This window comes from Saccostrea cucullata, unplaced genomic scaffold (genome assembly GCF_032062105.1).
Source record: "Saccostrea cucullata isolate Sc308-1 unplaced genomic scaffold, CSIRO_AGI_Scuc_v1 ctg12819, whole genome shotgun sequence".
NCBI lineage: Eukaryota > Metazoa > Mollusca > Bivalvia > Ostreida > Ostreidae > Saccostrea > Saccostrea cuccullata.
Window position 1 is genome coordinate 1 of NW_026921043.1, and position 18356 is coordinate 18356.

General features: G+C 31.8%; 2 protein-coding genes across 2 annotated transcripts; both read left to right on the top strand.

Annotated features, from left to right (window-relative positions):
• The first annotated feature begins 11343 nt into the window (after positions 1-11343).
• On the top strand, positions 11344-12139 carry LOC134259044 (complement C1q-like protein 2). The gene is made up of 2 exons (XM_062741641.1): positions 11344-11482; positions 11727-12139. Exons 1-2 carry the CDS (start codon positions 11344-11346, stop codon positions 12137-12139), a joined length of 552 nt encoding a protein of 183 aa, XP_062597625.1.
• Positions 12140-16851: 4712 nt separating this feature from the next.
• Positions 16852-18299, top strand: LOC134259043 (uncharacterized). The gene is made up of 4 exons (XM_062741640.1): positions 16852-16940; positions 17245-17408; positions 17614-17700; positions 17878-18299. Exons 1-4 carry the CDS (start codon positions 16895-16897, stop codon positions 18241-18243), a joined length of 663 nt encoding a protein of 220 aa, XP_062597624.1. The 5' UTR covers positions 16852-16894; the 3' UTR covers positions 18244-18299.
• The last annotated feature ends 57 nt before the right edge of the window (positions 18300-18356 follow it).

Genomic DNA, 18356 nt, shown 5'->3' on the forward strand with positions numbered 1-18356 from the left:
ATAATTATGTGTATCGCTAACATTGCTGGGTTTGTTTTCTTGCGGATAAGAAACATTTCTAGAAATATCAGATACACTGAAAGAATTCCAGCCGAGAGAAGAAATGATCTGATAGTATAAGAAATATAGATCCGCCCCCAAAACACAATTATAGATCATGTGATTTAGATCCTATAGGTTTTATGGAGAATATAGACTTTGTAGATTGCGGAATATGATGCCATTGGAACCATATTCGGATTTAGATCCTAAATTTTATGGAGAAAATAGATTGTGTAGATTGCAGAAAAGGTATTTAGATCCTACATTTTATGGAGAATATAGATTTTGTAGATTGCAGAATATGCTGCCTTCGGCTTATGGCTTTAAGACACGAGAGGTCAATATTTTCAATACGCCTACTGCCTCACCTCCATCTTATTGTGCGTGATCACCAGGTATAAATAATTTCTTATCGGTATTCATAAATTAGCGCATCATTGTCCGAGCAATTTGGCATTAAAAGATAATAGAGTGTAAATTAAAATGTATACAGCCGGGTTACCAGTTGCCCATCCAACTGAATAGGTCCTAGTCATTTACATATAATTTTGTATCTAAGATGTTATTGACTTCAAAAGACAGCTCTACCAGTAAACATGTTTTTGTTGATAAATTTTAATACTTTTTAAAATATTTTTAAAATATTTAATTTGTATTTATTCACAATTAACCTGTTGTAAATGATTAAATCTTGAAAGAAACATTTCAGTACTGAATTGTATAAAATATTAAATATTTATAAAATTAAAAAAGCAAAATTAAGTTGTCATTTACATTTCCAGTCAATATTTAAGTTTTAATGTTTTGTTTGAAGTATTTTATTTCAACAATACAGGAAAACAGATTGTGATTTATCCTTGTGGAATCAACTTGTTATCAGTAGTCTACACAGTTTATTTCTCAGTTGATTCGATACGCCAAAACCTACAAAATATTGCTACATAAATAAGGAAAGTTGACAAAAAACGCTGAAGTCATAACGTTTGTCACGTTTTAATTGTTACATTACATATATTGTCTATAGTTAGTAAAACTTTCAAATTTGAAACAACTGTGACAGACTCTGTGGTGTCTTTTTTTCCAAGTTCACTATTTTGTTACAGACTGCTAATTTTACTCCTATTTCAATGACCACGCGAGTAGTTCCAGTTTAAAAATAGAGATTTTTTCTATAAAATTCCTTTGGATGTCTATGGAGTGGAATGGGGTTATTTTTGGGCATAAATGTAAAAGAGAGGGTCTTAAAAAATATATAATTGATAATAATGGGAAATTTTGCTTTTAAGCGCGAAGTAGGGTGTTAAGTATTCAGGGAGTTAAGAGGTCCATATTTACCATTTCCTCGAAGAGATAGTGAATAAAAACAGGGTATGGGTTATTTGAGATGCCGTAACAGGACTTGCAGACAATGAATGTTCCTGAGAGCTTGACAATTTTTTGGACTTGAATCGGTCTTACTCTATGCCAAGTTTCAGGCTAATTTTTAAAATATTTTTTTATATTAAAAAGAAATGTATAGCAAAGAAATTGGTAGTCTGTGTCCAATCTTGTATCACCGTGCAAAACTGATCCATTTTACAACACTTCTTTTGGATTATTATTTTTAATTTCAATATGTTTCATCGATTATTTTAATTGAACTTATTTCTAAATATTTATTTACTGTTGGACTATGAAACACCCAATTTTACTTAATTACATTGTGACACTTTATGGATAATTGTTGAGAGCTGCAAAGAAACAGAGTGTTAACCGTCTCTAATCTCTAAAAGAAGTGTTGTAAAATGGGTCAATTTTACACGGTGATAGTTTCCCTCCTCTCCGGGAAAAACACGTCCTCGTGTTTGGAATAGACTCGAGTCACCGGTAGTAGCGTCGGTCCCTGTTCTGGTTGCGTCTGTGGTGTCTGCTGCAATTCGGATAGAGTTCATTGCGTAAGTCATCGATAACTTCTTTTCGCTGTCTTATGACATGTTCTAAATCACAAGTTTCCTGGCGTATGTTTTCAATTTCTTCTTTTTGGTGTTTTATTTTTCGGACATGTCGATGATTAGCATCACGTAAGTCGTCCATAACCTCGCAATGATTGGACCTGGCATATTCCAAAGCAGAATTTCGAGAACTTAAAGCAGTATTTTCTTCTTTTTGTTCTTGATTTATTTTTACTAGGTGAATATTTTCACGAGTTAAGTCTTGCATCCGTTCCGAAGCCATTTTGGAAAATTTGATCGGATTCGTTCAGTTGCCTCTGCAGGTCCTCGACTTGGTGTTTCAAACGATTTTCTTGGATGTTTGTTTTCAGTTTAGATTGAAATTCTGAGATTTCTTGTTTAGAAGTTTCTTGTAGCACGGAAATTTGATTTTGGTTGACTTCAATTCACTTTCTGTATTCCTAAGTTTTGAAATTAATACTGAACATTGCTTCCGAACGTTTTTCACAGTTTCTTCTGTTTCGACAAGCTCATGTTTTAGAACAAATGAAAAGTTCATGAACTTACGGAGGGCCGAATCTCTAATGTTGTGAAAGGGAAGTTCCTTAAAGAGCTGTTTTTGCTGGAAGTATTCTTGAATTCTGTGTCGGTCACGTACCAGATGCGACTTTGACTTCTGAGAGGTGTGAAAATTGCAGTCCTTGGCGAAGTGTCCAGATCTGTGACATCTAAAGCACTTAGTGAAATTACGAAACCCAGAGTAGCTTCCGTCAGCCATACCACGATTGCAAGAAATTCATACTGACTGCAAATATGCAAAAACGATATCTATAACTCTAATGCATCGTATGGTACTACAAAATTTTATCACAAAATTATCATCATTTACATGCACGTGTTTTTGACTTTTTATCATTTCCCCTAAGTGACACCATACAATTCATGGTTGAGTAGGTATGACAAGCCATTTTAGTGCAAAGTAACCAAAATACACATCGGACCCATTTTTAATTTTCGGTTACATTGTCAAAAAAATTTCCCATATTATGTTCTTATGCGTTCCTTTTTCCTTTCAGTATATAATATAATGTTACAATATTTAAAAATGTAAATATAAAACATGCAAATGTGTCATAAAGTTTATCTACATAAATAAGGTCCTGATCTTGTTCATGAAAAAATGTTTTTGCTAAAGATTTTTTTTTATTTTAATTGTAGCTCTTTCTCAGTGGTATATCTTGTTATTTTGTCTCTAAGATGGATATTAATTATAGAAATCTACCATCTTCAAGCTATATCAAGAGAGTGAGTAATCAAATCTTATTTTATGTTCTGCCACAGTCTTCTATTCTGCGATCATTCTTTCAAGCGATCCTTTACTTATCTGAGAAATCTTTTTTTCAAACTGAAAATCAAATTCCTTATAATTTTACATAGGATATGTCTATTATAATATACACATTTTCTTTTGAACAGGTAACTGTTTACAGAGTGATAAACGGACTGAGCTTAGGATTAAATGTTGTAGCTACAGGACTCTGTTACGTCTTTCTCTTCATGATCATATCGAATTGCATTTCATCTCATTACCCGTTTTCTCTTTCTGAAAACCAGAAGTTGGACATTGTAGCATTTATACTCTCAATCATTATTTGTATCGCTAACATTGCTGGGTTTGTTTTCTTGCGGATAAATAATTACGCATTGCAATCTTATGCAGAAAGAAACATTTCTAGAAATATCAGATACACTGAAAGAATTCCAGCCGAGAGAAGAAATGATCTGATAGTATAAGAAATATAGATCCGCCCCCAAAACACAATTATAGATCATGTGATTTAGATCCTCTAGGTTTTATGGAGAATATAGACTATGTAGATTGCAGAATATGGTGCCATTGGAACCATATTCGATTTCAGATCCTAGATTTTATGGAGAAAATAGATTATGTAGATTGCAGAAAAGGTATTTAGATCCTACATTTTATGGAGAATATAGATTTTGTAGATTGCAGAATATGATGCCATTGGAACCATATTCGGATTTAGATCCTAAATTTTATGGAGAAAATAGATTGTGTAGATTGCAGAAAAGGTATTTAGATCCTACATTTTACGGAGAATATAGATTTTGTAGATTGCAGAATATGCTGCCTTCGGCTTATGGCTTTAAGACACGAGAGGTCAATATTTTCAATACGCCTACTGCCCCACCTCCATCTTATTGTGCGTGATAATTAATTGGCGTAACATACTAAAGCACCAGGTATAAATAATTTCTTATCGGTATTCATGAATTAGCACATCATTGTCCGAGTGATTTGGCATTAAAAGATAATAGAGTGTAAATTAAAATGTATACAGCCGGGTTACCAGTTGCCCATCCAACTGAATAGGTCCTAGTCATTTACATACAATTTTGTATCTAAGTTGTAATAGACTTCAAAAGACAGCTCTACCAGTAAACATGTTTTTGTTGATAAATTTTAATACTTTTTAAAATATTTAATTTGTATTTATTCACAATTAACCTGGTGTAAATGATTAAATCTTGAAAGAAACATTTTATTTCTGAATTGTACAAATATTAAATATTTATGAAATTAAAAAAGCAAAATTAAGCACAGTTAAGGTTACAAAAAGGAGGCGGAGCCTAATTTGTACGGGAAAACTTGACTATGACATCATACACAATATACGTCATACAACATTTCTTTAAAATACCACAAAATGAGTTTATCTGCTAATTTAACCAATAAGAAATCGTCAAACTACACAGAAACTTACTACAGCGTGTTGTTTTGTCGTTAGTTAAATCCCACATAACAAGTTATAAACAAGTCACTGATCGCAATACACTTGTCAATATGACGTCATTTCTTACAACGTGACGTAGTTTGTATGCAGTAAGCGACAGACCAAGTAATATTTCTGAACAAAATATGTATTTTCTAATTAAATAGAATATTATTTACAGATATTCTATAGGCCAATAACTTGAATTTATGTCTTCTTTACTATTTTATTAATATATTTTCTGTACATTAGTATTTAATTGAAACAGCCGTATATTTGTATGCAAGTACATCGGAGGGTAATGTGGGCGTCCTAATAAATCGACCTAGTGCAAGGGCATACACTCTATGGATCAAAGTAAGCTTTTACATTTCAACTATAGAACTATTAAGGTATCTGAAAAGTGCTGCAATCCTGATGAAATCTTAAAAACAATTTAATTATATCAATATTTCATGCCGCTGACCAGCAAAAAATATAGCATTAGGTCATACAAGTATAATTTTAACAATGAAATTGCAGAATTTAGACAGGATCGCAGCACTTTTTAGAAATTACAGTACGTGTTGAAAATATTTATATACTAAACTTGGAAATTTAACTTGGTTATGCCCTTGCACTACTAATATTTATATGTAACATCAATACTTCAAGTTAATGGGCCAAAATCGCGTGACTGCCGCATCACGTGACTAGTCTAAATATTTAAATATTATCATCCTCGATATGTAGATATTAATCATAATAACAATTATCCGATATAAATAATGTACTAAAAATAATTGCCATCCCGATTACGAATACATTTTTAAATACAAAATTTAGTCAATATTTCCATTGCGCACCTTAACTGTACTGCGTTGTCATTTACATTTCCAGTCAATATTTAAGTTTTAATGTTTTGTTTGAAGTATTTTATTTCAACAATACAGGAAAACAGATTGTGATTTATCCTTGTGGAATCAACTTGTTATCAGTAGTCTACACAGTTTATTTCTCAGTTGATTCGATACGCCAAAACCTACAAAATATTGCTGCATAAATAAGGAAAGTTGACAAAAAAACGTTGAAGTCATAACGTTTGTCACGTTTTAATTGTTACATTACATATATTGTCTATAGTTAGTAAAACTTTCAAATATGAAACAAATGTGACAGACTCTGTGGTGTCTTTTTTTCCAAGTTCACTATTTTGTTACAGACTGCTAATTTTACTCCTATTTCAATGACCACGCGAGTAGTTCCAGTTTAAAAATAGAGATTTTTTCTATAAAATTCCTTTGGATGTCTATGGAGTGGAATGGGGTTATTTTTGGGCATAAATGTAAAAGAGAGGGTCTTAAAAAATATATAATTGATAATAATGGGAAATTTTGCTTTTAAGCGCGAAGTAGGGTGTTAAGTATTCAGGGTGTTAGGAGGTCCATATTTACCATTTCCTCGAAGAGATAGTGAATAAAAACAGGGTATGGGTTATTTGAGATGCCGTAACAGGACTTGCAGACAATGAATGTTCCTGAGAGCTTGACAATTTTTTGGACTTGAATCGGTCTTACTCTATGCCAAGTTTCAGGCTAATTTTTAAAATATTTTTTTATATTAAAAAGAAATGTATAGCAAAGAAATTGGTAGTCTGTGTCCAATCTTGTATCACCGTGCAAAACTGATCCATTTTACAACACTTCTTTTGGATTATTATTTTTAATTTCAATATGTTTCATCGATTATTTTAATTGAACTTATTTCTAAATATTTATTTACTGTTGGACTATGAAACACCCAATTTTTACTTAATTACATTGTGACACTTTATGGATAATTGTTGAGAGCTGCAAAGAAACAGAGTGTCAACCGTCTCTAATCTCTAAAAGAAGTGTTGTAAAATGGGTCAATTTTACACGGTGATAGTTTCCCTCCTCTCCGGGAAAAACACGTCCTCGTGTTTGGAATAGACTCGAGTCACCGGTAGTAGCGTCGGTCCCTGTTCTGGTTGCGTCTGTGGTGTCTGCTGCAATTCGGATAGAGTTCATTGCGTAAGTCATCGATAACTTCTTTTCGCTGTCTTATGACATGTTCTAAATCACAAGTTTCCTGGCGTATGTTTTCAATTTCTTCTTTTTGGTATTTTATTTTTCGGACATGTCGATGATTAGCATCACGTAAGTCGTCCATAACCTCGCAATGATTGGACCTGGCATATTCCAAAGCAGAATTTCGAGAACTTAAAGCAGTATTTTCTTCTTTTTGTTCTTGATTTATTTTTACTAGGTGAATATTTTCACGAGTTAAGTCTTGCATCCGTTCCGAAGCCATTTTGGAAAATTTGATCGGATTCGTTCAGTTGCCTCTGCAGGTCCTCGACTTGGTGTTTCAAACGATTTTCTTGGATGTTTGTTTTCAGTTTAGATTGAAATTCTGAGATTTCTTGTTTAGAAGTTTCTTGTAGCACGGAAATTTGATTTTGGTTGACTTCAATTCACTTTCTGTATTCCTAAGTTTTGAAATTAATACTGAACATTGCTTCCGAACGTTTTTCACAGTTTCTTCTGTTTCGACAAGCTCATGTTTTAGAACAAATGAAAAGTTCATGAACTTACGGAGGGCCGAATCTCTAATGTTGTGAAAGGGAAGTTCCTTAAAGAGCTGTTTTTGCTGGAAGTATTCTTGAATTCTGTGTCGGTCACGTACCAGATGCGACTTTGACTTCTGAGAGGTGTGAAAATTGCAGTCCTTGGCGAAGTGTCCAGGTCTGTGACATCTAAAGCACTTAGTGAAACAGTGTGGATGTTTTTCACTATTCGTTGTGGGGAAAGTCCGTGACGTCCAAGATGGTCTAAGTTGGAAGTTGTCCATCATCATGCTGAGAAGTCCACATAACGTAGAGAAACTCGCTTATTTAGGTATACGGGATCAAACTACTGCAAAATATATGCAGTAGCCACGGGCGTTGATTTACCCGGATTCTCCACCAATTACGACCACGTAGTTTGGGTCAAAATATTATCGTTGGATTTCTAATATGTGCGATCGGGAAGAGTCATAGGAATACGGCTTTACTACTTCCGGCCAACGGCGCCATTCACTTTCCCTGCAAACATTCCATCTTTCCCGATCAATGACATATGATAATATTTTTACCCAAACTACGTGGTCATACTTGGATAAACCGATTTGACATATATAACTATTGTTACATGTTTTTGATAAACCTTCGTCGATAGTTATACAAAATATCGAGTTAAAGGTCATTTCAATTGTTGTCTTCTTCTCATGTATACGTTTTCAATACATTTTTCTTCATAAGAATATAAAAAACAGGGAATACTCCAGCTACTTTTTTCATTATTCTTTTTTTTCAAACTTCAGAGTACTTATGATTTAAATACGAGTAATATGTAACAAAGTAATTTTGTGGATGACCATTGAAATACTGTACACGTACTTTTTTCCACTGAGCTCACTTTATGAAACCCCTAGCTCGGCCTCCCACATGATTATAATAGAAAAAACTATCAAGAAATTAAAAATTAAGTGTGGGGACAGGATATTAAAAGTAACAACAATTATAATGTTTTTCTATTTACAAAATTGTGTAAGAAACTTTTTTCACATGCATGTCTTGTTTCTCACTTGACAGAGATATCCAGACCCTTTCACGGGAGCTGGATACGGCCTCTCACTTTAAAATGCAATTGCAAAATGGACAATAAATAAATAAGTCGTGATGGGCTTCGAAATGACAGGACTTTTGTAACACAAATACACGTTCTCTCATGTTTATGAAAAAATGTTTTTAAACTGACAGTTTAAAGTCAAATAAGCATTAAAATTAGTTGATAATTTGTATGAATTTATCCTGATTTAAAAGAAATTTATTTTTTTTATCTAACTATATAACGATCATTTGTTGTTTTCACTGTGCAGTTGATAATGAGACTTTTTGTTGATTACATCTTAATTCTTATTTCACATATAATTCTGTATTTATTAAGGGTTATTTGAATACAGAAAAACCTTGTTTAAATAATTAAATCTTGTAATAAACATTTTTTTTAATTTCTGAATTGATAAATTGTTGAATATTTAAGAAATTTAAAAATCAAAACATTTAAATTTCATTTACACTTACAGTCAAACTTTAAATTTAAATGTTTTGTCTTAAATATTCTATTTCAACAATAAAGCAAACGAGGTTGTATAATATAACATATTATGTAAGTTGTTAACACCCTTGAGAAAACTAAGAGATTCTGGTAGATTTAATTATTTAATTATTACTGCCTAACACTTACACTCTATATAGTTATATATTCATTATATGTAACAATTTAACAAACATGTTTGTACATCAATATTCCTTTTTCATTTATTTTCCCTATGTACATACTATGAATCAATATTTATTCGCGAGAACTTTATTTTCGCTTAATTACACGTGGCGGTATGCTCGCAAAAATTTCATTCGCGTATAATAGAATTCCTTAAGATTATATACGGCTATGACCATGATTCGTGAAAATTTTTTTCTCGCTAATAAAGAGTCAATGACTATCTCGCGAAATTAAGGTTTCGCGAAAATTAAGTGGTCTACAGTATTTTGACAGTTGTATGGTGAGAACCTAGTTTACTAAGTTGTTAGAAGTTGTGTTCAAACCATTTTTACAGTATTTATACAATAAGATATGTTCAAACAAACCTTGGAAAATCAACTTGTTTTAAATGGTCTTAAATGATAATTATTTCTCACAGTTGATTCGATATGCAAAGCTTGCTTTACATACGAACAAATTCAGAAGACAAGGCAAAATACTGAAAAACAAGGTGATGATAAAATATATATCAACAAGCTCATTTAAATCTAACGATTGAAAGTTTACGGCAATATTATGACCTTGTCAGAAATACATTGATTCATCTACCATCAAGTCGAATGCTGGCAGGAGTTTTTCATACAAATGGTTAGGCGTTTGTTTACACTGTGAATTGTCTACGGATGTTTCTGTTTGCCCGATCAATTCAAGCAGCGGCGTGTGACCGGGATGCTTACTCCTCCATGGCACCCTGATCCCACCTCTGATGTTTAAGAACTTTTGCTTTGCTCTGCTCTCAATCTTTATTGTTTCAATAATTTTTTTTTTACCTTGAATACGTTACTGTTAGTTATCTCCTTATTTGATATACTTTGCCTACTAATTTTTCCAACCGAAATATAAACTAAGCAATTTCAAAGAAACAAATATGTCCCTAGGCTATCTTGTGCATATGAATTTAAACGTTATTGCACAGCTAGGGCTTCAGAAATTATTTGTTTAAACTTTGAATAACATTCGGATGACTTGTAGAATTCAAAAGTTATTCCTGCATTGAGATGCTTTTCCATTTTTAGTTATCACTTAATGTGTTTTCTGTACAGTTACTTTGCAAAGATTCAATAATGCAGAATCATAAAGCGTTGGATATACAAATTTAACAAAAAAAGAACACGAATCTCTGCATTAAACAACTGCCAGTTTAATAACGGAAAAGTAAAGAACTTTGTTTTCTTTAAAATACAGTTTAAAAGATGCATCTTTCGACTAGCGCACAATTTCCATGCACATCTCTAAGGTTAAATGACACGTTCCTCAATAATGTTTAATTTTCCAAATATGACAAGTTTCCTTAGAAGTAATTCTGGTACCTTACTAGGCATTTGTACAAGATTCAAGAGGATAGGGTTTTTAATGATAATTTTTCAGTGTATATTGGAAATTGTCAATATTACTTATTCAAGACATTTTAAATATCACAAGATTATAAAAATTATCAGCATTTATTCTAAATTTTTTCAAAAGATACAAAGCAGATATTGGAAGAACGTGTCTTCTGACCTAAAAATTGATATAGATACCACATACACGAATTTTAACCCCATTACAGACATTAGGAACAGGAAAATTAATATTTTAAACAACCTTTAGTTACTCCAGAAATACCTTTAAAAGGGACTTGATTGCTAAAGGAATTTCACAGATTGTCCCGTATATGAATCTTAAGTTACAATATAAATCTACGCCAAAGAATAAGCAAAAACATAAAGGAATAAAACATTTTTTTTCTTCTTTTTCACGGAGTTTCAATGCTCCAGAGAAATGCTATTTTGAAAGAATTTCAAAGATTAGTTGAATTTTGTAAATTATTTCAAAATAATCAAATCACATCAAAGTCTTGGTTCATTCTGATTGTGTCTTGTGGCTGACAAATAAATGCTCCTAAAATTAACTAAAGATAGAGACCAAAAAATGAGTAATTATTATTCATGGCACAAGAAACGTTCACCTTCAGTAGAGAATATATCATAGTTATGTACGTAATACTATACAGTTGTAGCGTTGTGAAACTGAAATGAAACAACGTGTGATCTATAAGAGAAAAAAAGGAAATTAAATTGAAGCTGATAGTGTTAAAAGTTGCATGGGAAAGAATAATTTGTAATGAGATCCCTCATCTGTTATCTAATCACGAAATTATGATTTTTAAAAGAGGGGGACAACGTTGAAGTTCTGTGCACTCTGCTTTTTTAGTTGTTCTACAACATGCTTGGACCATCGTTGCTTTTTTTTCTTTTCGTTGGCTTTGCTAATGGCAGTAAATCATGTGACCGGAAGGAGATGGAAGATACAATTTGCAGTCTCTGTGGACAAAGGAAAGGAACTCAACTTACAAGAGGGAGTGGTATTTAAATTTAAAAAAAAACTGTTTAATATGGAAGCTTTTGTTTTGATTTAAAACTTACTAGTATTTCTATTGTCAGAATATACTCATTTATCGACAAACTGAATATGAAAGCTTTCGTTGAAATAGATTTCTTTAAGGTTTGATTCTTTTTCTGTGAGGAAAATTTTATCAATTCATATGTATGCATTGGAACATGTAACTTTAACTGATAAAAAATTGCAATTGTATTTTCTTTTTACAGGTAAGCAAATTGCCTTTTATGCTTATATATCCAGTAACATTCAAGGGAAGACACTATCCAAGCACAAAATTTTCGTTTATGATCGCGTTGAGACGAACATTGGTAACGGATATGACGCCAAGTCGGGAAAGTTCACAGCTCCAGAGAGAGGGGTATACGTCATACACACAACTACTTTTTCTTACAATAGATCATGCAGTGTTATAGAATTAGTAAAAAATGGAGTCGTTAAAGACGTTGCATATGCTGACTCGGGAAATCACGATGATGCAGCCTCAGCTTCTACACTGACAATACTGAATTTGAAGAAAGGCGATGTAATAAACACCAGAGTTGGAGTGAGGTATGGTGGATCATACCTACCGAGCAACGAATTTGCCCGAATAAGTTTCTCTGGATTTAAACTCATGTGAAATGAATGATCTGGAATAAAGGGCTAAATGTGTAGATTGAAATTAATTGATTTCTTATTAACTTATGTTCTGTTAACCGTTCCTTCTGTTTCAGTGGTTTATCAACGCGCAAGTCAAAAAAGTTAAAGTACACCAAAAAGACAGTTTATACCTTTTCAACAAAGACATAATTCAACAAAATCAGTCAATTCACGATTGTATTGTAAATTTTATACACTATGTCCACCTTCATATGGGGTTATTTTGTCTTGATTCCATACACAAGAACATGCTCTACATAATAACAGTTTCATAAACAGAGCAGGCTAATGATAAATAAATTCATGATACAAGGTTTCGACAATTCTTGAAATCCTTGACTTACAACATGACGAAAGTCGTTTAACATCAACTTATGTTTTCCGTGCTTGTGCCTCTAAAAACTTCTCAAAACAAGAACATGCTCTTGTACAACAAATCAGTTTATAAATGATAAACATAAACAATATAAATTATGTAGTGATCACGGTACATAACTCCATAATTATGTATGCAAAATGGGGAAGTTGACGATGTAAATACTAAATTTAACTAGTTTTTCTTCAAGTTTATTTATCAGTATTCCACAAGCATTTATAGACAGTTAAATATTCAACTATTGAACAGATCATGCAGACTGTGTGCTCTAGAATCGCGAAATAAGGAGTTGACCCATGCGTCGCGGGTTCGAATCCCACTGTGGGACGTGGAGACCGGTCCTTCTGATGAGAGTTATCCCTGTTAAAATATAAAAATTCTGACGTCTTTGTGTATGTGATATGAATACTTCATCATTCTATTTAAGGGGTGCTCAGAAAATAATGATGAATAGTGGTCTCCATGATAAACCTTAACTTTAAAGTCTTAATTTCTTTGATTGTTTCTTGAGTTTTCAGAATAAAAATACACTGTAGATATATAGAGAATACGAAGGACGAATAAGCTCTGTAATTTTTCCTCAAAATTTCAATTACGAGAAAACATCATTATAATTATTTGCAGCGGCGTTGTCAGACAAAGGGAAATAAATCCGGGAACCGTTTTTTTTTTTCTTTCACACGGAAAAAATGCTGAAACCTCAGTGAAATACTGTTGATCGTCCTTCCTTCGGGTGAAGGTTTATGAAAATCAAACCTTTCACTAAAAGGGAAATCTATTTAAAATATGTTTGGAGCTCTGACTTTTCTTTGCAATAATAAGATGAAGACAGATTTCTCACTAATTCATTTTTTTACAATTTATTTTCTGTTTTACGTTCTGATACACATCAAGTTTGTTATACCTTCTCAGTAATGTACATGTGTATATTTTCAATAGACAATTAGAACCCGTGTTTTGTCTTAAACATTTATAAGGTAATGAGGCACCTGTCTGAAGTAAAAATATTTTTAAATTCATATTTCCTTTGTCAGAACTTTAAAAACTGTGGTGATTAATTGTTTAGTGTTTTAGCAATGTATTTCAATGTAATTCTAACATTTGAAGATCATATCAAGTTGCTCACAGCACCAATATTTTTGTATGTTCCAACAGATTTTGATCGAATGAAATATGAAAAAAAAGACGAACACAAATCAAGTTCAAAAGCCCATTAAAGCAGAACAAACACCAACCTCTAAAAATATCAGAGTTCAACAGCAATTTTGTAACACTCCTTTTAATTTTTTCTTCCATCCGTATTCTGTACAGCTTGTAAAGATCGTCTTTTCAGATATCAAAACTTCGTTTTTCATACTAATTCATCATTTTTTTTCGTATAACAGCACAGATTTTTCATGCATCCTCATGACCATTTTCAAACAGTTATAGCTCAGTGTACTTGATTCATTTAAAATCGAATGACTTTGTGAGGATTGTCGGAAAAACGCAGTTCTGGAGATTATAATTTCTTAAAAATAGTATTTTTTGACGTATGAAAAAAACTATTTTGTGTAAATTTATTATGATAAACCATTTGTATCATTGGGTTGTATTTTGACTGATATGTTTCATATCATTGTTAGCCCTTTGCTTATATATCAAATATGACTACAAAATATTTCATTTCACTGTTGAAATATGTAGATAAGGAACAGCAATCAAAATCAAAAACAGTCAAGTCCACCAAAACAATATAGTAAACAGGGAACCTCTCTCTAAAAACATCAGAGGTTAATTTAATCAGGTACCATGAAGGAGAATGTTTCCCTCGTCGACCGGTAACACCCGCCATGTCATGTCATGATCGAGAAAATATCAAAAGACATTTCAGATTAAATAAGAGCCTAACAATCGGCATGAAAAAACGTAAGTCAGCCTTCGACGTTATGATAGATTAATGTATTTGTTGACACAGTTGATTAATTACATAGCTTTATTAACTTTTTTAAAAATGACATAAGATAGCCAACAGGTACAAGAAAGCATTAACCAAAATCAAAGATAAGTTTCTATCATTGACAGATTTGAGATTAGAAAATATTAATGATAGGATGATTCGGAATGTTCTGGCAATTTAGAGAGTCTGTGATTGAAGTTATATTAAAATCGGACCAAGACTGCAGTAGGAGCAGTACTACTGCCACAACTGTGTCTAGTTCTGTGCAGATGATATGCCAGAACTTTTTCTTACAAGTATGTTTTATTTTTATTCACCTTTGATTGTCCACTTCACTTTTGTTTGAGCAATTGTGTAAAGTCTAGTAGCTTAAATTAAACAGCATAAGGAAGAAACTCCTTCATTGTTTTAACTACTAGTAGTAATCTGATAAAAGACAAAAACTTTTAATCATCCAAAATTTTATTTGAAATGACTATTCACAAAAGCAGTTGACACATAAATTAACGTATTTCTGTGTGTTGTACTCAAAACGACAATGTTTTAACTGAATAGTATTTAACAATAAATGATGGTATATATATATATATATATATATATATATATATATATATATATATATATATATATATATATATATATATATATATATATATATATATATATATATATATAAACAGTCAATTATTAGCAGCTATAGAATACCACAATTCTCAAACCATTGCATACAAATAAATCAAGCAGTTGTTGTATTTAGATGAAACTACAGGACTTATTCTACCTGAGGAGGTATTCAACATTTAACAAATGCTTCAGAAATAAATATTTTTCTTCAAATTTTAAAATCTTTCCCATACACATGATATATTCATACAGTTTAACAGAGTTTTGAACATAACAGAAACCGTTGTACTGAACACAGACATTGCTACAAAGAATAACATTTCATAAAGGATGTGAATATAAAGAATTCCGAAAAACAGTAGTAAAATATATTTCACATCAACCAATTACAGTCTTAAAGGATCTATTTAGACTTAAGAAATCAAGACTTCTGAAAAATTAGTTGACAATGCTTCATATATAACCAATTTTGACGGCACGACTAAAACAATGATGCAATTATTAGAACAATATCCTGACAATCAATCCAAAATTTTAGCTAAAAGACCCCTATTTTTTCACTATTTTTAATATATCACAAACTCTTATCTAAAATATGTAATAATATAATAAATATAATAACACAATTTTTTGCTGTAAAATATGACATGCTTATTTTTGTTTTATTATATTTTTATCAATGGATGTGCTCAGATCACATTTGTAAATTCCTTACTGAAGATACTCAGGTAGACCTACATATACTCTAAAAGGAATTTTTGCTGTAGGAAATGAAAGAACAAGATCTCTACTTTTTGGAGTATTTGAAAAAGGAATATTTAGTCAATAAAATCGTTAAACTTTGTTAAAAAGAACAAGGTATTAAAAGAGATCTTGTTTCTTATGAAATACATGTATATTTTAAATATGAAAGTGTTGCAAGATATAAAATAATGCTTTTTGAATAGATGAAAACTAATGTAATAAGATCAAACAAATTGTATTGTATGACCTTCTAAATGCTAATTGTGACGTCAAGAACCTGTGCATTTTCCCGTATTTTCTTAAAATGCTGTACAAGACATCAATTTTCAGTGGAATTTTCTTTCCAAACAAAATATGTAGGACTTGCATCGCCCACAAAGATTTTGAGACTTGTCATTTTTCAAGGCATTTTACACAATACTATTTCCGAAAAGAAAATAACCACAGAAATGAGTCATCTCAAGTCTTTTCTGCTTAAAACTTGAAAATGTACAAGTGTACCAAGTTAATGACGTCCCATTCCAAGAATAATCCTCCTCCATGTCCTTTAATTCTTTTATGATCTATCAAATTCATTTACTCAAAACACTCTAAAAATACGTTTTCTCATATGTTTTTTCCGTCTTCAAGATGTCTTTTCCGTCTTCAAGAATTTCCAAAATTGTACAAACTGCCTGAAAACCTATTATGCAAGTTTTGAATAAAATGACTTGCATATATTTCAAATATTCACTGAGAAATATTCTTGCCTATCAACTCTTATTTTGTATCCACGATACTTTGTTTCAGCAATCATTTTGCCATTGATTTTTTATAACAAAAATTTCAGTATACTGAATTGCAAAATTATTTAAAATGTCAAAACCACCATTATTACCAGTTTATGAAAAACCTTCGTTCTTCACCTCTATTCGTATGATTTAAATGTTTACAGAACTACACTGTCAATCATTCATTGAAAATGTTTTAAACTGCGCAGTATTACTCAATAAGGTTTTGGTAACGCTTGATAAATATATTGAGCCACAAGATTCGATCGTGTCAGCGCAAAAATGGTGAACACAGCACAAAACGAAAGTGAGATCCAACAGTCATCTGGTAAGAACTAAAAATGTAATAATGTGAAGATAATTAAGGAACATTGATCAATCTCAAAAGCTCACTTAATCAACACAAACTTTAGCAGAGCCAATATGGATTTCTTAGATCAGAGGTAGGATCAGGTGCCAGGCAAAAAGGCACCCCAATGTGACAAATTTAACAGATTTTAAATTTAACTAGAATGAAAGATTTGACATGAAATTCCTTTCATAATGAAAGAAAATCATTTCTCTCCCATCAAGATAATTAAAACAGAGATTTGAAGTGTTTCTGTTGATTAAAAGATCTTTCTTTTATTCAGTTGAACTTGCACACAAACGACAAAAAGCTGCAGAACATTTCTTCAGGATGTCTATTGTTTTGATAGGAATTTCAGCAGGTAGCATCGTCTTTGGAATTGTCTCTTTAGACCGATTTTTTAGTTTCTCAGTGGCCAAAGGCGCTCTTATATGGTCGGGAGCAGTGGTAATATTTTAATTAATATACATTGTAATAAAGTATAATATGGTAATATGAAATATATGGAGATAATAGCGATAATGATAATAAATTAATAATATAATATAATTTGCCATGCAATTGTATCATAAAGTTTTATCTACAATAAATGAATTCCTGGTCTTGTTCCTGGAAGTGTGTTAAAGATTCTTTTTTTTTATTTTAATTGTAGCTCTTGCTCAGTGGTATATCTTGTTATTTTGTCTCTAAGATGGATATTAATAATAGAAATCTACCATCTTCAAGCTTTATCAAGAGAGTAAGTAACTTAATTTTATTCTATGTTCATTCACAGTTTCCTTTTGTGTCATCATTCTTTCATGTTATCCTTTACTTGTGAGAGAAATCTTTCTTTAAAATAAAACTCCAATACCTTATAATTTTACGAATGGCTATATCAATTATGATATGCATACTAGTATTTTCTTTTGAACAGGTAACTATTTACAGAGTGATAAACGGACTGAGCTTAGGAACAAATGTTATAGCTACAGGAATCTGTTGTGTCCCCATCTTCTGGATCATACTGATTTGTACCGGCGATGAGGATTGCACGTGTGGTGTTGTGGGAAACCTGAAGTGGGAGATTGTAGCATTTATACTCTCTATCATTATGTGTATCTCTAACATTGTTGGTTTTGTTTTATCGTGTATAATTGTTAAAGCATTGGAATCTGATGGAGAAGGAAATCCAACCGAGAGGGAAAATAACACTTTAAAAATTGTAATTCCGCCTCAACAGAACATTAATAGACCTCGTGATTTAGATCCATCCCAACAGATCACACTGTGGTTTCATTAATATTTGTGCGTATCAATTTTCGTGGATTAAAAAAAAATTGCAGTTTCGAGGATACATTAAGGTAGTTAAAGTTCGAAAGTTTATGGTCGAAATAATGACCTTGTCAGAAATAC

Coding starts and splice junctions, on each gene's coding strand:
- LOC134259044 (XM_062741641.1), top strand. CDS start 11,344: ATGCTTGGACCATCGTTGCTTTTTTTTCTTTTCGTTGGCTTTGCTAAT. Junction 11,483..11,726: donor TCAACTTACAAGAGGGAGTG/GTATTTAAATTT, acceptor TTCTTTTTACAG/GTAAGCAAATTGCCTTTTAT.
- LOC134259043 (XM_062741640.1), top strand. CDS start 16,895: ATGGTGAACACAGCACAAAACGAAAGTGAGATCCAACAGTCATCTG. Junction 16,941..17,244: donor TGAGATCCAACAGTCATCTG/GTAAGAACTAAA, acceptor TCTTTTATTCAG/TTGAACTTGCACACAAACGA. Junction 17,409..17,613: donor TTATATGGTCGGGAGCAGTG/GTAATATTTTAA, acceptor TTTTAATTGTAG/CTCTTGCTCAGTGGTATATC.